General features: G+C 35.3%; 2 protein-coding genes across 3 annotated transcripts; both read right to left on the bottom strand.

The window, feature by feature from the left end:
* Window positions 1-1562: 1562 nt before the first annotated feature.
* On the bottom strand, window positions 1563-3810 carry LOC115996985 (pyruvate dehydrogenase E1 component subunit alpha-3, chloroplastic). Its single transcript, XM_031236431.1, has 3 exons — window positions 3298-3810; window positions 2346-3123; window positions 1563-2015 (listed from the first exon to the last, which is right to left on the bottom strand). Exons 1-3 carry the CDS (start codon window positions 3544-3546, stop codon window positions 1738-1740), a joined length of 1305 nt encoding a protein of 434 aa, XP_031092291.1. The 5' UTR covers window positions 3547-3810; the 3' UTR covers window positions 1563-1737.
* Window positions 3811-5914: 2104 nt separating this feature from the next.
* On the bottom strand, window positions 5915-18774 carry LOC115997564 (vacuolar protein sorting-associated protein 8 homolog). Of its 2 annotated transcripts, none has more exons than XM_031237147.1 (19): window positions 17176-18774; window positions 16572-16874; window positions 16243-16476; window positions 15988-16108; window positions 15729-15883; window positions 12874-13489; window positions 12446-12510; window positions 11967-12068; window positions 11656-11798; window positions 11395-11450; window positions 10198-10853; window positions 9871-10061; window positions 9448-9754; window positions 8606-8875; window positions 8404-8513; window positions 7372-7705; window positions 6708-7109; window positions 6348-6579; window positions 5915-6252 (listed from the first exon to the last, which is right to left on the bottom strand). In XM_031237147.1, the coding sequence occupies exons 1-19, from the start codon at window positions 18688-18690 to the stop codon at window positions 6227-6229; spliced, it is 5838 nt and encodes a 1945-aa protein (XP_031093007.1). In that variant the 5' UTR covers window positions 18691-18774; the 3' UTR covers window positions 5915-6226. The 2 variants fall into 2 exon arrangements, with proteins under 2 accessions (XP_031093007.1, XP_031093006.1); XM_031237146.1 differs by having other exon boundaries at window positions 15729-15886; window positions 17176-18773.
* Window positions 18775-23663: the final 4889 nt, after the last annotated feature.

Below are 23663 nucleotides of genomic sequence, written 5' to 3'. Positions count from 1 at the left end.
AGGGCCTATTTGACCCTTTTCCCTATACTTTTAATATTTATGTTGTTTATATTAAGAGTTTGTATTGTACATATTTAGAGTTTTTTTAATATCACTTTTAAATAAGATATTATGCACTTTTAGTATTCAAATTGTGCATTTTTAGAGTTGTTGAAATGCACTTTAAAATATCGTATTTGTGGGATTGCATTTTTAGATATGAAATTGGTTTTTGTTTTCTTTGTTTAATTTATTGATGTTAATGCATATTCAAGAAATTTGAATGTTAGGTCTAAGTGGTAAGATTAAGCATTTGAATTTTGTTTATCTCCTTTTGTTAGTGTAGATGTGGGAAAAACACAAGAATCCCTCTCTCAGCTATTGGCTATTGTTTCTTATGTAGTGTTTCAAGCTTTCAGCTACCTACCTCTTTTCTTTTGCATGAATAATATAATTCCTAATGAGGATGATCCAATTCATTCAGAAAGAGACGTATGCGTTTCTTCCAACTGAAACTTAATTAGATAGATATCTAAGATTCGTTATAAGCTATTTTGGTGAAGCACTTGTAAATGAAAATGAAATGGTATGAGTCAATATTGACTCTTGTGCTTCAATATGTTGAGAAAGAGATGTATGCATTTCTTCCAACTGAAACTTAATTAGATAGATATCTAAGATTCGTTATAAGCTATTTTGGTGAAGCACTTGTAAATGAAAATGAAATGGTATGAGTCTTCCAACTTAATCAGATATATTAGATTCAAGCTAACAAAGCCATTTTGGCGAAGCACACTTCATTCAGCCATTATACCGTGGACCATGGGTCATAGTTGATACTGCAGTTGGAGTACAAAAGAGATGTATGCGTTTCTTCCAACTGAAACTTAATTAGATAGATATCTAAAATTCGTTATAAGCTATTTTGGTGAAGCACTTGTAAATGAAAATGAAAATGAAATGGTATGAGTCTTCCAACTTACTCAGATATCTTAGATTCAAGCTAACAAAGCCATTTTGGCGAAGCACACTTCATTCAGCCATTATACCGTGGACCATGGGTCATAGTTGATACTGCAGTTGTGTTGGACTGATACTACAGTTGTGTTGAAAGAAAACTGCAGTTGTACGAAACAGAGGTCGTGCCATCCATCTGGAACAACAGTTGTGTTGAAAAGATATTGCAGTTGTGTTGAACGGATGAATGACCTCTTCCGTGCAACTGCAGTTTCCTTTCAACACAACTGCAGTATCAACAATAATCCTGGTCCACCATGCATTATGGACCATGGTCCACAATATAATTTGCGCACTTCATTGGTCTTGTAGTTTTGAACAATTAGCTATTTTTGTGCCTACTTCTCAACAACACCGATTAAGTAGTTGCCGTTTGGATCAACCAAAACATAATTTGCATAATAATATAGTGGTTCACCTGACCAGGACCTCCTACTCAATTCTAACCTTCAACAATCTTTTAATATTGGCTCAACTAACAAATACATGAAAAGCAAACCCATTCACATTTGGATTAGCCATTCATCCAAATAATGCAGCAGGCAGCAGGAAAAAACAACAAAATCTGTAAGTAAACAAAATGTGCACAAGGAAAAATAATAATAATAATAACTCACAATACATAAGACAATAAATTCTTCTGATATAAAGAGAATAATGCATATGAAGTTATTATCAGTAACTAGATATAAATTCGCACTCAACAACCCAAGGGAATGTTATCTAGACCGGCGGCCAGAGTTAAACTTGTGCAGTGCCCTCGGTGAACTTAGGATCCTCACATCGGTACCTCCCATCGGGTCCAATTCCAAAGCCCCTTGGATCAGCAAATACGTTTTCTAGAAGCTGGGTTCGAGCAGGAACAGGGCTTTCATCAGCAAACTCAACACAGTCTTCAACTATCTCGTCAATTTTTTTATCAATAGCCTTCAATTCCTCTTCAGTTGCAAGATTGTTATCGAATAAGTACTTTTTCAATGCAGTGATGGGATCACGAGCTGCATAGTGACTCTTCTCAGCTGCCAAATTGAATACGCATTTGAGTTCACAATCATAAAACTATACAACATTATAAATGGATTGAAAATAAATATATAAAAGAAACAAATATCTTTGGTTTTATAATAAAAAGTTTGAAGCTGAAAAAACTCAAAGCATTTTCAAGGACAGTCAAAATATTTATCTATATTTTAAAAGATAGCTAAAAGGGATGAGGCTTGGCTTTCAATTGCAATGGTTAAAACTCAGTACTTGAAGATCAAGCAGCCCCAAAAATAATCTAACAGATAAAGTAAGTAAATATTATTCATAATGAAAAGAAACTAAATGTGAAATCATCAAATCCTTACAAGGGTCACGAAGCTCATCTGGATCGGCCAAAGAGTGTCCTCTGAACCTGTAAGTCTCGCATTCAACCAAAGTCGGGCCTTCCCCTCGCCTAGCTCTGCCAATAGCCTCCTTAGCTACTTCCCGAACCTTCAACACATCCATTCCATCAACATGTACACCGGGCATACCAAAGGCAGGACCCTTTTTCCAAATTTCAGGGTCAGAAGTAGCCCTCAAGTGGGACATACCAATGGCCCAAAGATTATTCTCAACAACAAACACAATAGGCAATTTCCACAATGCAGCCATGTTCAAGCACTCATAGAATTGGCCATTATTGCAAGTCCCATCCCCGAAAAAAGCAAGCGTCACGTCATCACAATCTTCCTTGTAAACCTCCCTCCTATACTTAGAAGAGAAGGCAGCACCAGTAGCCACCGGAATGCCCTCGCCAATGAAAGCAAAACCACCAAGCACATTGTGCTCTTTAGAAAACATGTGCATAGAGCCACCCTGGCCTCTGCAACAACCAGTGGTCTTACCAAAGAGTTCACTCATCACTTCACGAGCTGACACGCCCTTGCTCAATGCATGGACATGATCACGGTAAGTGCTAACCACACTGTCTTCCTTCTTGAGGAGTTTGATGAAGCCAGTAGAAACTGCTTCCTGGCCATTGTACAAGTGCACAAAACCAAACATTTTGCCTCTGTAGTACATCTGGGCACACATATCCTCAAATGACCTCCCCAGAACCATATCCTCGTACAACACCAAACCTTCCTGTTTGGTAATTAGCTGCAGTGGCAGGGAGGGACACATAGGCACAGTCAATATTATTCAATTTTACCCTAAACCTCGAAAGAAAGAACCAATTTTTGTACTTGCAATCAATTTAGAGAAAAGAAAACATAAATTCATAAATTAACTAAAGATTCCGCGTATAAATTAAAGAGGAGAAAAGACAAATACCAGATTGGAGGCAGAGGATTTGAGCTTCTTTTCCTTGACAACATCGGAGACGGCGAGGATACGGGTGGATCTGCGGTGGGAGTGAGGAGATGCAGAGAGGTTGTTGAGGAGTGGAAGCTTGTGGGAAGATGAGCCTCCGAGAAAGGAGGAGGCGGGTCTAAGGGGATCGGAGAAGAGGGGTTTTTCAGCAGATCTGGTGGAGTGGAGAGGAGTGTGCACGAATTTGGCCAAAGAGAAAGACGAAGCCATTGCACTTCTTCTTCTTCGTCTTCAAGGGCAATAGAATGACAGAAGCTGGCTGTATACAACAGCACAGCACAGCACAGCAGCCGAAGTAGAGAGAGAGAGAGTGGTGCAGATTAGATTGAATAGAGAAAATTGGAAATGGAAGAATATAAGGAGGGGAAGAAAGGGAAGAGTTAGGAGTGGAGGGCGGAGAAAACGAAGAAAGAGGAAAAACCAGACTCTGGGAATAACCGCCCAAAGCGTTGGGGGTTGCTATCAATTATTTCTCCTTCCTTAACCTTGCCCCAATTTCTATTCCTATACTTAAACATTTCCTTAAATGCTTTATTTTTCAAAAAATATTTTCTTTTTCGGTGTTTAGCTGCACAATAAAAAATTATCTTTGTGTGTTTGGTTCATTTTTTGAAAAATGAACAAGAAAATGAGCAAAACTATATACTTTATCATTTTAATTATTATAATACGAAAAGAGAACTTTGTCTAAGACAATATAATCTTTAAATCTCTAACATAAATATGATTTCAGGTATAAACCTAAACAATAAATTTATTTAAAAAAAAAAAAAAAAGAGGCTTCTGAAAACCAGACCAGAGCACTAGTTTCCGACAAGGAAACCAATCACTGTGGAACCAGATTGGCAATCTGGTTTCTAAGCTGTGGAACCAAAATCTGGTTTTCCAAGTTGGAAACCAAAATTTTGGTTTCCGACTTGGAAACCTACAGATCTATGGGTTTTCAAGTTGGAAACTAATAGGGTTTCCGATTGGTAACAATTTTCGATGGTGGTGAATTGGTGTTGGACCATGTTGGGGAGAAGTGAAGAAGAAGCTCTAGCGAAGAAGAAGTGGCGAAAAATGACTCTATTTTCCATTGAACGAGTTCTATTTTCCATTGACTTTAGTATTTGCCTCTTTCCCAAACACTGGAAACTCGGAAAATGATTTTCAGAAATCATTTTCCGAGTTTCCAAACACACCCTTAATTTGTTTGATTTGATTAGTAGATGAAGGTTAGCTTTCGATGGAAACCTTTGTGATTTTAAGCCAATAGTTTGTGATCCGTCTAAGTTGTTGATAGTTAACCAATTCAAACTAAAAAAGTCAATATGTAACTTTTACGATGATTAAGCCAACACCAATTTTAAAATTATCCCCTAAGACTAGAACTAGTATTGGAGTGGGATTATGATATATTTGGTAAGTTGTGTTTCTTTTGATTTATGATATATTTGGAAAAAGATAGTAAGAGACCAATATTCAAAACTCGTCAGCACTAGTGTGGGATTATTTTGAAAGTGGACAAATTCCTCATGCATATCCACATTTGGTCCTACTTGGCTACTTGTCAAACCACTGAGTTATCGTGATTTACCTCTTCCCACATACTCTATCCTGTCGAAAAGTGAGGCCTTTAGAGTTGGGATTCAACCTTTTGAGAGAGGAAATATTGGAGTGGTGTCACACTTAAGTTTGCTATTTTGGTTCAAATTTATGGAGAAAGTTTATTTAATCAAATAAGTATACAAGCGCTACAATTTAATAAACACTGACAACGTGTAGACAAATATATAATTTGTCCACAATAGCCTAAGTGATGTGCTTCTTTTTTTTTTTTTTAATGATAAACTTTCAAGAACATTTAATTCTATGTAACTTCTGACATTACATGTATTCTTAATTATACCAAATTCAATTCATGTTAAAGTTAGATGTGAAAGTAGTAACTAAACCGGCGCAGTGGTTTGGGTCTCTCTTCACAAGAGCCCATAAGAATGAGGGTAATGGATAATACAAGCATACTCCTATGAACAAAAAATATTTTTTAAATTAATAAAAATGTTCCATTAACATAAATAAATAAATAAATAAAAAAAGAGAGATGATTAATGATCAAATGAGAATCTCCTCTTATGTGAGAGCGTGAGAACCAACATTAATACATACAATCTACTCCACGGATGCACACAAACTACTCCAAAGTAGATTGTGTGCATTGCGTGTCAAGAATATTAGATTGTGTACATTTATGTAGAAGATTGTGTTCATTAATGTACGAATTCACAAGTTCTCAGGGGAGAGGGGTTCTGGTTGGAACATGGACAATATAAGAATTGTGATTTAGGCAAGCAAATAAGGCTTTAGCTTATGCTTACCACTCCATTTAAGGGATGAGCAAGGTAAGGGGCCTACAAATCTCAAGTGTATGCTGAAACCCAAATCGAGTGGCTTACAATCCAATCCATTATTAACACTCTAGTAACATTTGCCTTGCCATTTGCCAATTGCCAGTTGCCACTCGGAGGGGTCCCCAGTTTTGGATAACTATCACTTGAATAACAACTCATACTAAAACTAAAACTAAAACTAAAACTTTCAATCCAACACCAAAACCATCTGTCCCCACGCAATCATATTACTAAATATATCCGTCCACATTTTCCTCTTTGCCAAGCAACTCTCTGCCTCAACACTTTTTTGTAATTACAACAGCACAGGCAAAATTGTTTCATAAAATTTACAACCTATATTCTGGAAGTTATTTACAGATTAATAGAATGAAAGAAAATAAGAAACGTCTATTTTCAATTTCCGTCTCTGCAAAATGCTCCTTAAATTGTGATTACTTGTCAGCTACTCGGTTTCCTCGACTAAAACACCATTTGCATTTCCAGTTTTCAGTCAATTAACGCTTAACAATCTTCTCCTTGCCTGGGAAGGGAACAAGTTTATGGATGCTTCAGACACAAACCAATAAACTACATATATCAGAAATCAGAAGAAGCACGACTGACTGACTGACTTACCAAATATATTTGATTTCAGGGGGAACCTTATTGCTGATCCCTTCACTTTTATGTCCCTCAACTGTCTGTTCCTGCTTGGTTTTTCCACTTTCGATGAGCTTTCTCCTGTTTGGAATTCTATCCTTTTGTTTACCTTTTCATGGTAAAGAGCAGGCGGTGCTAGCCTCAACTTAGGCATTTGTTCTACATGTGCCGGCCTCTGCTCTTTCTGAAGATTACTCAAGAGCTCAAACTGTTACACCCAAGATTAATCTTGTGAGTGCTTACTCTCAGTACATTAGCAACACAGGGGGAGAGGGAGAGAGAGGAAGCAAGGTAATAGAAGCAGCAGAAGGTAAACATAATTTAAAGAGTACCCACCCTTGAAACAGGGTGGTGTCCGAAGGAGATGTCAAGAAAATCATTATCATGTAGATGTAAAGCATTTGCGGGCCCATGTCCTTGCTGAGATTTCGAAGTCTTGCTCACTAATCCATTCTCTGATGACATGGATTTGCTTCTTGACCTCTGAGAATTCTTTCTAGGCATACAAATTGGACATCCAACCGATGAACCTTTCGAGGACGTACCATTTTCTGGAAGTTCACAGTGCAGATGCATTGCATGACCACAACTGAAAATTTGAATGCTAGAACTTCTGGATAGAAGGCAATTGCAAACACAACATGTAAGGCTCCGAGGGGCATAACCATGAGAAGCCCCCCTCTTGAGTAAGCTCATGGTATAGTACGTATCATCCTCAATCAAGGCTTTGGCAGTGTCCTGAAATAGCAATGCCAACTACTCAGTCTGAAGCATTCGGAGCATTTCAAAGAATGAAATTATCTGAACTAGTTATCTGTTTTAAATAGAAGAAATCACTGACAAATAGACCAAGTAATTTAATGCAACTATGAGACAGAACTTAACCACTCTTCGCCAGTTTTTTGGGGCACAATGGTTGCTGGTCTTTATTTAAGATTGCAGTGTGATGTAATTGAATAATTGAAGGGACAAAATGACAAAATCAGACAAGGAGACTAACCAAAATTCTTCTTTCAAAATCGTAGGTTCCAAGCATCCCCATGATGGTAAGTTTAAAATCTCCAAATTCCTGGCTACCATTTTCAGAAAGCAGTTTTAACATGATTGTTGGTAAGCGAACATATCCAATCATTCCCTCAACAATCTCTTTAATAAAGAATGAGAGCAATCTCCTAAGAACTTCAGCATTCTGATGGGACTTTGAGACTTTCCACTTGATTCTGCAAGCCCCTTCATCCTTTAGATTTCCCATTGAATTGACTGAAATTCCAACACTCTTATCTCCCTCATATTCCACTTTATCATTAAATGAATCTATTAAAGGTTCACAAAACCTGTAAAACAGGTAATGTATTTGTTACCTATTAAAATGAAAAGTAAACAAGAATAATAAAGAAATAAATTGGTCTAATGATAAATTGGTCAATGAACAATTCTGAGATTGAAGACCAAAAATTCAATTTCCAACTTAGGATAAAAGCCATCAAATTGCAAGCATAAAAAATAAAATTGATATAAAGGCTAGTTTAAGTGCTCTTACTATTTGAAAAGGGGAGTTTCAGCTAGTCTGCAAGAAAAAAAAGGTTTTTAATCCCAACCCCAAGAGTAACCAAGAGTTGGGCTCCATGGGCAATAGTCCAATCAGTGTGCTAGTCACTTGAAAATGTGCTCAAAAAATGTTAAAAGCTAATATACAGCATCCCAAAATATACCATACATCTAGAAAGCAAGACCCACCAAATGTGAACTCAGGAAACTGGTTCATGCAATCATGTCTCAAATACTTCAAACATTGCGTCCTATATTTTTATTTGTGTAACCTAATTTGTTATTTGATGTGTGTTCAACACAAGGATACACATTTATAGCTCAAAATCCAGGCATAAGCAGGACACCAATTTAAGTCTTAACCAAATTCATAAATGGTTGAACTCTTAATGACCTAATAAATTAGCTCTCTTTGTTATGTACATATTAAGGCTATAATTCTCTTTTGTATTCCATATAACTTTTGTTAAAAGTGATGACTTACGAATCAAGCAACTCAAACCAAAGGCATTCAGACTCGTAAGGATCAAGCCTCGGGCTATTCCGCTGGCACAGCGAGATAGAGCAGTGCACCATTTCAAGTATGTCATTGACCTGTCACAAATTATGCAAATCAAGTATAGAGAACAATCATGACAAACCTAAATATTGTAACAGAAAAAAAGGATGTCTGGGAGAAAGTAGACCTCTTTTGTCTCTAAAAGATTATTAAAATGCTTCAAACGAGCACCACAAAGCTCCTTCTCAATGGATGCATCAAGTAGAATAAACTTATCATTAAGGGTAGAAAGTAACAGGGAAAGTGCACTTCCAACGTCCCCAACCCTTTCATACAAGAAAGCAGCTGCATCCGTAATGCCATGTTCCAGGCACAAACGTAAACAGTGTTCCACCCTATAGCTTTCAAGACTCTCCAAGAATTTGCAAACTGAGTTACGTTCATACTGACACAAAAGCTGCAAAAATTTTGCACCAATGACGAATTAGATTACTTTTTTTTTTTTGTTGGTTGAGAAGACAGTCATTAAGAGGCACAAAGAGACAAGACTAAATTACTTTTAAGAGATTTTTTAACATCCACAGAAATTGAGTAAGAAGAACAGAGATTATTCAGCCAAGGAGTAGAACTTGAATTTTTTGTGAGAGCACTAATGAACAAAACATTGTAAAATGGGTGGACAAATGATAGATCATTTAAGGCAAAGATCTGCAGCATGGATAGTGTTGGTGTTGCAGAAGCTTGCAAAGTGCTGCAGGAAAACATAAGTGTAGAAGACAACAATCTTACCAAGGCAAAAATCTCTTTGTTCTATTCAATAATCTTAACATGTTTCCTCATTCAGATCAGGTTGATTGATATATTTTACCAAAAGGAGCTCTTTCTGAGAATATTTATCATTAAAAGTATCCAGGCACTCATAGAACAGATAACAAATTGTCCTTGATTAAGAAATTACAAAAGACAACAAAATGCCTTGATTAAGAAAGAAAGCCTAAGTGAATGACAGCAGAATAATTAAGAAATCACCTCAAGATATAACTCCATCATTTCGTCAGTCACATGAACTGGATAGTTTTGCATAACTTTTGGAAATTTAGACAGACTTTCCAGGTAGGCTTGAATCTTTAGTGACTGATGCATTCCCTTTCTTAGAGAAGGAAATTCTAAAACATTTTCATTTCTCATGGAAGAAAATTTGAGGCTACCACTTGATTGAACCTCAATGAGTGTCTTTAGGTAAAGAAAGAGGCTTTTTGGATGAGAGCGTAGCTCAGACAAAATGTGTTGGAATTTTTCTCCAAAATGGCTAATAACCATAAAGAAAGTTTCTTCCCTGCAGATCAAAAATCATTTACAGATTATCAAAATGAGATTTACAAGTAGTTGAGCTTGCACACAATGCATAAATCAATATCTCTGCATGGATATTAAGAGTTTCAAAGGCATTACCGGCTTAATTTGGCTAGATCAGGAATTCGAGAGATGACTGCAGACCGGAAAGCATCAGAATCTTTGTTGCCCAGTTGTTGCAGCATGTCATGAATAAACGAGAAGGCATGAATTGGCTCATCAACATCTTTTATATAACTATCCAAAGCAGCAAGATACTGATGTCTGATAGAATGAATTAAGCCGCAAACCTAAATAAATAAGAAATATCTTCTCCTAAATAAAGTATAATTGAGAAAACAAGTGAAAAACATATAGAGAGAAGAAAGAGGAAAAAACATGTAAAATATGATAGTGTTTTATTAAGCATGAATGTGAGTGTGGCACCTGGTGAAACTGAGCCTTCTCACATAAATGTAACAAGTAAGGAGCATCCCATTCATGCTCTGGCAATACTTCAAGAAGTGTAACAAGTTGTTTTTGTCTTCTCTTTGAGGTTTCATCATTCTCAGATGCATTATGTGAGGAATCAGTCTCTGAAGTCAAGTATTCAAGAATCTGACTTAGGGTACTTTTTGAGACTTTAGCCCTTTCACAAGAAACATAGTAAGCAATGAAGTCCAAAATATGATCTCTCTCTCTCTTTGAAGGCCAGATATCAATGGATCTATCATCATCACTGCTACAAGAGTTGCTACTTTGGAAGAAACTTGCATCAAGAATTGCAGCTAAGACATCTACTAGTTCTTGGACCAAGTTTTGACTGTCAGACAAACCATTTACTTCAGCTGATTCAGTGTCTGAATTGGTTGAATCATCAGAAATATGGTTCAATTGTGGAACATCTTCTACAAATGCATATTGCAGAATATCTAATGTAGCTTCAGTATCCAGCTGTAATAGATAAAGCAGGTTTGAATGTGGCCCATTGGCTGGAAAGCTTGAAATTGCCAATGAATTCGGCAAGCAAGAGTCTTCTAACAGAAATTGAACAAGCTCTTTTCTAAGAGATGGCAGGATTTTAGTAGAGAGAGTTCCATGCCCTGCAAAACATAAATAGTTTAACACTCTTTCTTGCCACTCAATTTTTTATGTTGGACACCCCAAAACCTAGTAGGAAGGTCAGAAGGTGTAAGAACTAAGAACAAGTTCTACAACTTCTTTGTAACATTTGTCAGCTTGTCTTCAAGAACATGAGGTTCCTGCTTTAAGTATACAATCCAGTTATTATCCATGCACATGTGTGCACACACAAGCACAAGAAATGATTAGTGGACTCTGCTATTATCCCTAAAACAGCTAGTATTGACAATCCTGAAGAATTTGTAGTAACCAGTAATTCTGAACAGTTACTACTACCTGGCATTTGCTAAAGCAGTGCCACATAGGCAGAGGATCCTTGGTTACTGCTTTTCAAATATATACAGCTAGCAAGCTAGAATGCATTTTCCACGTACATGGAAATTAATCAAGTCTTAGTCATTTTGACATGCATCAATAACCAGATTAGGAGAAACAGATTCAACAAGAGCAAAGAATAAATTAATTTCAAAATTTGACAATCTAGATGGCTTGGTGCCTTACCAGGAGGAAAAGCAAGACCCTGGAAACAGTACTTCAGGTAAACAAGCATCTTGTACCTGTTACATTAAAGTAACACATGATTATTCCTAAGAAACAACCATCATAAAATCATATCTGAAGCCTGAACTAGTATTCTGATAAAATTACTTCCAGATGACAAATGTACTAAGACGGAATCCAAGGGAAATAGGGAATAGGAGTTGAGCATGCATAAACTATGAGAAGTTTCAATACTAAATGAAAAATCCATGAAACCACTACCCAAATGGCGCAGCAGTCTCTCCTTTGCTATTTCTTATAATTGAAAAAAGCTCCTCTAGGGGTGCCTTGAAATCACCAAGACCTTTGTTGAACAAGTATATTAGTGCTCCATACAACATGTGTTCCCTGCATATGCGAACAACCTATAGACCAGACTACAGAAATTAGGAACTAGAAAAAAATATCAAGGAAAATTACAGGACAAAAGGATTTAGCATAAATATTTCTTGAATAATATTACAAAAAGTAAGTTTAATGATTCATTACAAAACAAGAACAGCGCAAGGGTAAAAAGCTAAACTCAATACTACCTGATTGAAATCCAATGATGAAATATCCATGTGGAGAACACATTGTTCAACTCGCTGCAACCAACCTTTGTTGCTGTAATGTTCCACTAGCACTTGCATAATCTTCAGAACAAACAAAAACCACTTATGGATAAATTACAGAGTATAAGATTTTACTAACAATGCATGTCATAGTACATAAATATCTAGTTAGAGGGATGATAATTTGCAGCATGTTCTCTTAATACTAATAACTCCATATAAAGACTAATAGTCTGACTGTTTTGTTCTATTCTTAAAACATTTACAGTTAGTTGCCACTTGTTAGTCTTCTGAAGAGAATAACTATAATGTGGTAAAACCCATGGGAGCAAAAGAGAACATAGTGGAAAACTCAATGCTGGGCATTCTGAAGTAACATGCATCTCAACTGTCTCCAACAATATGCAAAAGGACAATAAAGTTGGGGTGAGATTGAGAATTGAGATTGATGGAGTTACCTCTGGTGGCAGGGAACCGAGCATATCTTTCAATATGTAAGGCTCCAAAAGCTCCAAGAATGTATCTGCACAAGGAAAGGAGAGGTTGATTTGTAGTAATGTATGGCACCAAATGAAATATCATTGTTTGTTGCATAATCTAATATAATGCCGACATCTCACTGGAAAGATTACATTTGAAACAATGTTTTTTGAGTTACTTAGGTTCCATAAAACCTAAATTGCATGGCTGGTCATTTACAGACCCTCAAATCCTCAATCCATCAAAAAGCAGAGAGAGAGAGACGGACATCACAGGCCAACGGCAAGAACACTACAGGCATTAGGAATTATCTCACCAGATGACCACTAAACTTAAAACATATATATAGTAGTGGGGGTTTCCCAATTCCAAGCAGAAGTAGAGAATTAGACAGTGAGGGAGTTACCTTGTTGTTTTTCATTATCAAATCTTTTCCATATTTCATCAAAGAGGACATCAGTTCTGTTGATATGGAGACAGAATTCAACAGCAACACCACCAACCCGTGCGTACTGCTCCTTAGTTTCATTATCATTTGACTCATCTGAATGGCACAACTTCCCACTTTGGTTGCTGAATGCTACAGATAAGTATGAAAATACCTCTTCTACATATGACAATAGTAACTCAACGAGATATGGCATAACAGTCTTCTGAACATCACTTAAATTTCTAGGGAGGTCAATTACACCATGTGCTTGACCATCATAAAGTGTCATTGCCATGTTCAGTGCACCCATCCAGTCACCTGCTTTTCGCAAAACTTCTATCCGTTCCTTCCAAGGGAGGAGGCGGGAGACAACAAGCTGCAATGTTCCTAGAATGTATACATTGGCCCCCCTAACAGCTATACAGTTGTGATGAGCTTTCTCAGGGTTCCCATGGGCATTACTAAAGTATGTATGATATGAAATGAGATCATCTCCACGAGGCCCATCTGTAGAGAAACTTGTCTGGTGGATCAGATTTCCATCTTTTTCAAACAGACAGAGCTGTCCAGTTGACGTGAGAATTACCAACATCTGTACTGTTACTGCGTCAGTATAAGATGTAACAAGCACATAACAACAATTAAAATTGTGGAATGAGAAACTTAGATTCCGGAAACATTATGACAATTATCATTGTGGCATGGGGAAATTAGGGCCTATTAAGTAAAAAAATTCTCCAGTGTTCTACAGAACTAGAAAGTAGAAAAGCAGAAAACAGAAAACAGAATTTTTCATTTCAAATTGAACTGTTCTCTTTAGAAAACAAAAAATTGAAAACAATTGTTTTCAACTTAACAGAAGAATTTGGACAAATTATATTTTAATATTTTCCTTTAGTAAATAAAGACAATTTTCATGTTTTCCAAAAATGCAAAAACAGACATAAAGCATCAAACTCATGACCAACACCCCTATGCATGGCCACAATCAGTATCACTGCCTTCCACTTCCATCCACTACTACCATTCAATACCACCCCAACCATCAATTATCCACACATCTCTACTTACTATCATCAATCATCAAACATCTCTATCCTCAATTTATCCACCACCATCGCTGACCACTACAGCCCACTGCACATCAACCATTAAAATAGTCTAATAGTGAACAACATGAACTTTAACTGTACTCAACTCAAAACCCAGCACAAAATTAATTTACTACAAAATGAGAGTAATTTTCAACTTTATTTTTATAGTGACTTTTAGGTTACCCAAAATTTTTGATATCCAAAATAATTTATTACGGAGTAATTTTGAATTGTGTCATGATCAGAGTTGAAAGTAACTATCTGAATTTAAAACTTGACCTCAAATTGTTTGAATATTACGAAATTCAAACCCATATATGGCATCAGAAACTCAACCCATACATGCTTACTTAATTACCTTAATTTGGAGTTTATGTGCATCAAGAAACAGACCCTATGCCAAACAGTAATAATATAGAAAGGCTTTTCTTTCCTCATTCTCAAGAAGCTTTAGAGTGAGACTTGTCAGAAAAAGTGTTGTTTCATAAAAGACATTAGTTGGCCAAACAAACACTATACTACAACCTAAAACCTAAACTTTATTTTCAAATCAGTTATATATTGACTATTGGCATATTGGGCACTTAAAAGATTTTAGTATTCAAAATAATCATGACGTGCCATGACCCAAATTGAATGAACAACCTGAACACAATATCTAAAATTTTAAATCTAACCCAAAATTCATTCACCCCAAATTTCAAACATTATTTCTAATTTGTTTTCTAGTTTACCTTTTGGTCCACTAGAAAAATTTGTATAAATATAGTCAGGTCCAATCTGACTCAACGCCTACACCACCCACTACCATTGCAACCTAATCATGTGCATGTATATTTTTATATAAAGAAAATAATTGAAATTTGACGCAATATCACATTGTGTAAATTGGAAAACAATTGAATTTGAACAAGTTGCTAATTTCATAATGGATAAATGAATACTGGAAATAGAGAATGAAAAGCATTTGTCACTAAACATGTTCTTAAAGAGAAATTTGTGTTTTCCCTTTAAAACCCATACCTAGCATTAAAAAAGACATAAAACAAGTATCAATGAATTTCACTTGAATGTCTGACACTGTATTGTCTTTACTTTAGTATGTGATGTATTAAGCGTAATACAACAATTAAATTGCGGAAAGGAAACTCATTGTCCAAAAACAGTTATTAGGAGAAAATGGTGTTTCCCTTCAAACCCCAACTATCTGCGCGTATAAGAAATTACCTATTATTAGCTTTCCAATGCCGGGGCTTTGATTCCTGGGTTTTCATAAGTTCTTTGGGATTTTGCAAGTTGGTAGAAATCAAAATCTGAGAAGGAATCTATGCTATTTTCCCAGAATTATTAGGGATAGGTTTGGCTATTTCCTATAGATTTAGTTATTAATTAGTATCCTAGTTATCTTTGTTTCCTCTCTTCTTTCTATTCATTGCCTGTTTTGGCCAAAAAAAATAACGCCCTAGCCCATAGCTCCTTTACAACTTATTCACCCCAAAAGGATCATACATAATATTTTCCTCCTATGTCACTTTCATAACTATAGATGTCCAAAACAAGAAACTGAAAGGTTGGAAATCTTTAAAAAGAGATAAAGAATATCTCAACTTCTATTCGTCTCATTTTGAGGATTGTTTTCTCTCAAATCAGGCACTTTAAGATTTAACTAGAAATAGAGTACTATGTATGTTTCTTCAATGGAAAATAAAAAGATAATTGCAACTTGCAAGGACCAACCTGATCATCCAACCATGCCACTCCAACTGCTGAATTATCCAAGGTCCATTCCCAGAGAACTTTTAGGTCTGACTTTACCAACTTAGCAACTTGAATTTTATGATCCCATGCAATTGCAAGCAGTGAAACTTTATGTGATGACTCAACAGGCACATCTTCTGTCAATGTTTAAAAGAATTTTTAAAAAGGGGGTGATGTCTTAAATCTCTAGCACTTCTAATTTCTAAAGTATGATTGGTCAACCAAATAAGTTCAATACCATTTGAAGAATTGTGCATCCCAGGCACACATTTCCAAGCCGCATAGGGCATGCAACCCTCCCTAACACCATCTGGTCTGGGAAGTTGAGCATAAACCTCTACATTAGGACTCACTTTAGCCTACACAAAATACAAGATAAAATGAATAGTGAGCAGGAAACACCATCAAGTTCAAGGAATTATTACAGAGAATGAAGGATGGAGGTGGATGAAAAAGGTAATTCAATGCTCATACAATCTTCTAGAATTCATACCACTAGAGCAGACTGATGTGTGACAAATACGACCACTCCTTCCTCACTCAGAGAAGATCCATCAAAGAGTTTCCACCCAGTATCTCCACCAACCATGCCTCCCATCATACTACCGACACTGCCACCAGACACTGAATTGCTGTCTAGAGAAGGTGTCAGAGCAGTTCCAAGACTATCACCAGAGAGTAATGGAGAAGCACAGACTACGGTGCTTGTTGTTTCATCTAGCAGCTTCTGTTTCAAACCAATCAAGTAATTTATCTAACATCAGGGGTAGGAACATTTTAAATCAGTACCATGTACAAAAAGCAGTAAGAACAAAGCATTACCATAGATTTAGAAAATGAAATCCTATTGAGCCAGGGAACTATGGAAAAGCGAATCAATTTGACTATACCCTTACTATCTCCACTGATCACATTAAACTGTCGAGAATCCTGACCCAGAAAAAAGAGGTGAACTACTGGAGCTTTATGTTCAGTCACAACTTTAGCTGCAGAGGCCCTTTGCACATCCCACACCACATATTGCCCATCACCATATCCTGCAAAGAGTAAGTCCCCTTGATGATTAAAGCACAAGGAAGTTACGGGGATATGAGCCCTCTCCCCATGTAAACTCAGCATCAACATCTGAAACATATATACATTCACCTTTTAGTACTAAATTAATGAAACCAGTATCAATAAGATTATTTTAAGTGGTTAAACAATACATAGGATATATTCAAGTTAAGTGATGAAAACTCTGGAAAGCTTTGAAAGAAACAAAGGTTGGGCATTGATGAATCATATAAGTCCATGATCAGTTACAAACTGAACAAGAGTACAAGACACAAAAGAACTTTTTTGTTTGCTGCAAATTTACTATTCAAGTAAATTAAGACAGAATACCAAAACAAAAAAAAAAAAAAAACAGAAGGCCAAATCACACCTTTGCATCCATGTTGTCAACTTGATGAGGTGTATATCTACTGGGCACAATGATAACCAGTCCTTTTGACATTCCAACTGCTATGTAGTTGAGATGAACTGTCAAAACCTGGGGGGAACCATGATCTTGCCTGAAAGTTGGTGTGGAGAAGTTGTGAGTAAGAGTATTTTCAGCACTTATGTCAAAGTAACCCAAGGCAGTAGATCCCCTACGAACTCCCTCAAGCCTCATAGGTTGGGCAGCAGCACCCTCTTCCCAGTGCATTCCTGCAAATGTCTGCTTCTTTTCAAGTTCTTCAGCTAATTCAATAGGTCTTAAGGAAGGCAGGGATTTCTTTCCTGTCTTCATACTATCCCTCTTATCATCCTCTTGCATTACTTGCTCTTCCAAAATATCTGCAGCTTCATTCTTAGAACTGTTATCCTCTCCTCCTGAAAGAACCTCATGATTCCCAGTATCAGGTACCACATTCTCCAGTTCCATTTCAGGAACTGTTGGGCTTATCTCCTTGTCAAAACTGACTTCACAGCCAGAAACAGAGGAAGGAAGAATATCCTCTACTGTGGTGATGGTTTCAGCATAAACAGTATTGTCTTCATTTGCTGGTAAATGTTGACCGTTATCATATTTTCTCTCCAGTAACTCTGATTGTACAGAATTCCCATCAACATCGAAACACCTTTCACTCCTTATGGCGGAGTCAATGCTGGTTTCAACTGGGGTAGTGGAGGAAGATTGGCCGGAATTACCTATCTTAGATACTAAATCATCATCATTATCAGCATCCGCCTTAGCCAAAACTCCACTTGTTCCGCTCAAACTCTCCTGAGTTATATCTGGCAACGAAAGTTCCCCACTTGAATCTGCCTGGTCAGTTCTTTGCAATTTAGGGGATTGGAAATTATCCAATATATTAGAGCTGCCATCAATCTCAGGGGTAAATATATCTTCAGTTGCCACTAACCCCTCAACAGCGCCAGCACTGCTAGAGGAGGCAACCTCGGCATCATTGGCGGCTGAGGAAGCCAAGTCTTGGCCGTGCTTGAAAACCTTTCGCACGGTTGCAGAGCTGGAGCTGGCTCTCCTAATAGCGGCAGCGTGAGGCGTTGGAATGGAGCGCGACGCAGCAGCTGCAGCTGCCAGAGCAGCCCCAGGCTTGGCGTTTGATCTGATAACCCCAGAGAGAAACGGAGGCAAAGAAGAGAAATCATCGGACTTTATTCGAGTAATAATTGAAGTAGACGGATTCAATTCCGAAGAGAGCGAGTGCGAATGCGTTAATCTTAGGGCTTCGGAAGAAGGAGAGACTGAAGTGCCGTCGGATTGTTCCTGACGTCTAACCGAAGTGGACGGAGAAGGAGGAGGAGAAGGCGAAGCAGAAGAAGAGGAGGAGTGATTGAGTAGAATTTCGTCGACAGTTCGATGAGGGATAAAGCGATCGTCATCGTCGTCGTCGTCGGAGAAGGTGTGGGCATGTGAATGGAGGATGGAATCGAGATCGAGCTCCATCATCATAGGCTACACAGTACAGACTGCAATTCGGTCCGGTCGATGTTAGACCGTCCTGCTAGATGGGTGTGCCCAGCAAATTTTTACTGTGGATCATTGTGGATAAAAAAAATACGGAGTACAATTTTTTGTAGGCATGGTAATTCATGTATATGCGTTCGGATTAACACTGAATACGATAAGGTTATAAACCGACACAATACGTTAAAAATTAATGGCTTAAAATACACATTTTGTTAACAAATTTCAAATCGTGTCGACTCGAATGACACGAAAATTCATTTAAATGCGTTAAACCTATTGATATATTAAAAAAAATAAAATTTGAAGTTAAATTATATATATTAAAAAACACATCCAGTTCAATCTATCAAACAAACTTAAAAAAAAAAAGGCAAAAACTTGTGTGAGACCGTCTTACCGTGGGTCGGGTCGGGTCGGGTCAAATGCCAATGTAACACTTATATGCTCAAATGTAATACTAATCATGAATAAAATTATTTTTACTTATTAGGGTAAATGTAATACTTTTAAAGGAAAATACAATACTTTTACATTTCGATTTAAAAGTATTACATTTTTCTTCAAAAGTATTATATTTGCCCTTATAAGTGAGAGGTACTTGTCAACATTACTTATTATGAAAAATGTATTACTTTTTCTCTTATAAGTAACAAAAATTGTATTTTTTATTAGTGTTATATTTGAGCATATAAGTGTGAGATTTGCACATATAAGTATGACATTTGCATGGTGCTTTGACCCGACCCGACCCGTCCCACGAGTAAGGATCCGTGAGACAGTCTCACACAAGTGTGAATAGAGATAAGAGTCAAATAGACCCTTGAACTATAGGTTAAATATAATTAACTCCCTAAACTAAGAAAAGCTTCAATTAGATCCTTTAAGTTCTCATTTTTATGCAATTAAGTTAATTAACGGGTTACCTCTATGTAACTAGTAATTTTTTAAAAATTTACTTAAAATAAAAAAGTTTATTTGTATTTCAAATAAAGAAATTTTAAAAAAAAAACTCCGACAATAATTGACGGGGATGGAGAAGCCAGCATTGACTTCTCTGTCCAGTTGGACGAAGAGGCCTACCATGGTTTCTCTGGCAGGCTCCTCCGTCTGTCCAGTTGGACGGAGAAGCCATCTGTCCAGTTAGACGTTTAGCCTTGTCTTCTTTGTTCAGTTGGACGGTGAAGCACTCCCAAGCTTTTCCATCCAACTGGACAGAGAAGGTTTCCTGGCTGAATTGTCGGCTTCTCCTTCGAAGAGAAGCCGACAATCTTCTTCTTCTTCTTCTTTTATTTATTTTTTAAAGTTTATTATGAAATTATTTTTTAAAGTTGCAGTTTTACTTGTTATTACATTGAGTTTACCTACAAAATAAGTTAATTGCACAACTTTAAGAAGTTATGGGCTAAATTGCATGAAAGTGGATAAATGAAGTGGTTAATTGGAGCTTTTTTTAGTTTAGGAAGCTAATTACACTTTGTTCTATAGCTTAAAGGTCCATCTGACCCTTATACCATAAAAATATTCAATTCATAGCATTCAAAATATATCAAATAAATCCAAAAATCATAATTAAAGAAATCAATAATAGTTTTTAGAATAAATTTGGACGCAATAGAAATTCAATTTTCATATTGTTGAACATCAATAATTGGTATAGGGTTTTGGCCTAATGTAGTAAATCCATCCATAGTCGTATTCATGATATCTTTTGTAATCTCATTCAATTCAGTTTGTTTTGAATCTACAAATTTTCAAAATATAACATTATAAGTCAATAAAAATAACTAATAAAAATTTAAAAAAAAACAATGATTTTATTTATAAATTTTATAAAGAAAAAACGGCATTACCTAAAAAATAATGATTCTTTTTTTAGTACTACTGACTTGATTACAATGTAGTATCTGTTCATAACTACTTTCTCAACCTACTGAAGCACAAAAAGTCAATATCGCATTCACTAAGGTTCAAACTCACCCCTTTCATATGGGAGTGCAACCGGGTGCCACTAGACTATAAGGTCATGCAAAAACAATGATTTTTAGTAGGTTATAAACATGTTTGTATAAACAGGTTCGTGTAAACTAGTTAACACAGTAATATTAACGGGTTAAACGGTTTTGTAATAGGTTTAATGAGTTGACCTGTTAATACACGGAACATAACGGGTCAACCCGTTAACAACCCAGAATACGTTAAGGCTAAACACTAACTAACTATTTTCTTTTCCCATTTCGTATCGTGTTAATGAATCGTGTCAATAATTGTCATGTATAATTTTATGCATATAAATAGTGAACCTAGATTTACTAAATATATCATATTTATAAGTAAATGGGTGAATGCGCCCAATACGTCTAGTTATATTCTACAAATAAATAAGATATTTAACAAACAATGAACTTTATGTACATAAGTTATGAGCCTAGTACTTCAACCATTTTGTATATTCTCGAATAACGAACTTTATGTACACAAATTTCATACATATAAATAAGGAGTCATCAAGTTGTTTTCATATTATTTTGTACGCATTCGAATAATGAATATTATGTTTAAAAATAATATACTTTATACATAAAAATAATATACTATGGCTCTTTTGCCACTCCTAGCTGAAAGTTGAAAAACTAATGGATAATAAGCTAACAATTTGAAAATAAGATGTATGGTAAAATTAGTTGTTGAATAAGATGATAAGTGTAAAATGACGTAAAAGACGTAAAATATATTTCTTATATTTTTTAATGATACTAATATTTGTAATATAATAAATAAATTTGATTTCATATAGATTTTAATTAGTAAGGATTTGTTAGTTATTTTAAACAATATAAATATTGGGATATGTTTTTGCGCATCACGCATAGAAAAGACTAGTATGAATATATGTGGCGTTATAATCAATTCAAGTTCCCTTTTTTATTATTATAGTATGGGAATAATTCGATTGCTACAATAGTTAATAGTACATTCCCTATGATCCGCAATGCAATATGTGATCAAAGTTTTACTGGAAACCGTGTCATACTAGCCCTAACTTTGGACGTCGTTGATAACATAAATGAGTATATGAATGATATGGATGAAGCTAAAGGTGTAATGTATTTGAGTTGCGATTCTGTTTGCAAATCTGATTCAAATGTTGAAATGTTTGTTAGACTTACACACCCAAAATTTTTGAATGGCATTAAATGTTCAGGTGTTCCAAATCAGCATTGACACTCAAAGTAGGCTTGCCAGTGATACTTTAAAGAAACATTGACCATTTACTAGGGCTTTGTAACCATACTCGGTTAATAGTTACTAAATTGGCTAATCGCGTATTGCAAGCTAAAATTATGTGCGGAGCTCATGCAAGAACAAAGATTTTAGTGCCTCGAATGTCTCTAACACCTTCAGATTCAAGGCTACCATTCAAGTTCTAAAGGAAACAATTCTCTTTAATGCTTTCGTATGTAATCTAAAAACATAATAAGTCTCAATCAAGGTTATATCCTTGATTTATGTCCATCTTTTTAGATGCTAATAAATGTGTACATTTTACTTTAAATGTTGTACACTTCAATGTTATTAGACAAAATTGTCCCTACTACATTCTTGTTATACAAAACTACCCTTACACCGTTAGTTTTAACTCCATCATTATTACCCTACACCTATATCTATCATATCTTTTTCCTATTATTTAATTATCATTTTATTTAAATTATTAATTTCTATTTAATGGTTGATTATATTTTAATTAAATTTCTATGAATGGTAAATCATATATGTGTGTATAAAATACATATATTATTTGTGTATATATAATTTGAATTATACATTTTAATTATTTTTATTTATTAATATTTTAATATTGGACATAAGTTTTCGCGCATCGCGCATACAAAATACTAGTAACAATAAATAAAAGTCAAGGTCAAACATTATCACACGTCGGTTTACCCGTGTTTAATCATGATCAAATGTACGTAGTCATTTCAAGGATAAGTAATCTGATGGGTTAAAAATCCTGATATGTGGGGATAATGGAGAGTTTGTAAGTATGATGAAAAATGTCGTACATAAAGAAATTTTTAATAATTCGTAATTTCCTAAACAATTTGTTATTTATTAATGTAGTTCATTTATTATTTATTTTTTTCTTAACTTTTAATAATTTTAATTATATTTAAATATTTAAATATTATATTGTCATATTTAATAATCGTGCATTGCACGGGTTCAAAACACTAGTTGTACATTATGTAAAATATGTTTTGTGACCAAAAAGAGGTAACTCATTTTAGATTGTTTATAGGTGATTAGCTTAAATTAAGAATGTCAATAGGTTACTCGTGCAGTCAAACTTGTAATCTCGTGATTATTAAGTCAACAATCTCTAGGGTGTACAATTGAAACATTTCAATCGAAGTTTTTAAATGTTTAACCATTAATCAAATTGAACATTGTATTACTGAATCTTTTTTTTTTTATTAATCAGTCGGATAACTAAAGTTTTTTAATCTAAAGTTTTAAATCTTTAAAATAATAGTTATAATAATAAATTCAATTAAAATAATACCTATAATAATAAATCTATAAGAAAATATACAAACACAATACCATAGCAAAACTACAAACATAAAAGCACAAATTATAAAGTCCAAACATCCATATATATTTAATTACTAGTTTTATACGCGCTTTGCGTGAATGAGTTGATGCCCAATGTTTATATTTAAATAAATATTTGAAAGTATATCAATGCAAGATTATATAGGAGAAGTTCAACCATTATTGTTGAATGAGTTATTGTGGATAAAGAAATCCATACTTTAAGAAAAAAGATTAAATTAATTAATAAAAATTTGAAAATTTAAAATATTATGTATTCCAAAGATATTAAAAGGTAGTTTCTCGCTTCAATTTGCTGGGTAATGGGTTATTTGAATACTTTCATTGTCAACAAA

The sequence above is a fragment of the Ipomoea triloba genome, chromosome 11 (assembly GCF_003576645.1).
Source record: "Ipomoea triloba cultivar NCNSP0323 chromosome 11, ASM357664v1".
Classification (NCBI taxonomy): Eukaryota; Viridiplantae; Streptophyta; class Magnoliopsida; order Solanales; family Convolvulaceae; genus Ipomoea; species Ipomoea triloba.
This window is presented reverse-complemented; position numbering and strand designations above follow the sequence as displayed.

Bases quoted from the DNA above. Each gene is read 5' to 3' on its own strand.
- LOC115996985 (XM_031236431.1), bottom strand. From the start codon at position 3,546: ATGGCTTCGTCTTTCTCTTTGGCCAAATTCGTGCACACTCCTCTCCAC. The intron at 3,124-3,297 runs GTATTTGTCTTT...CTGCCACTGCAG, and splicing joins AATCCTCTGCCTCCAATCTG to CTAATTACCAAACAGGAAGG. The intron at 2,016-2,345 runs GTAAGGATTTGA...TCAATTTGGCAG, and splicing joins AGATGAGCTTCGTGACCCTT to CTGAGAAGAGTCACTATGCA.
- LOC115997564 (XM_031237146.1), bottom strand. From the start codon at position 18,690: ATGATGATGGAGCTCGATCTCGATTCCATCCTCCATTCACATGCCCAC. The intron at 12,511-12,873 runs GTAACTCCCTCA...TTCCTTGTGCAG, and splicing joins TGATAATGAAAAACAACAAG to ATACATTCTTGGAGCTTTTG. The intron at 10,062-10,197 runs GTGCCACACTCA...TTATTTATTTAG, and splicing joins AGAAGGCTCAGTTTCACCAG to GTTTGCGGCTTAATTCATTC.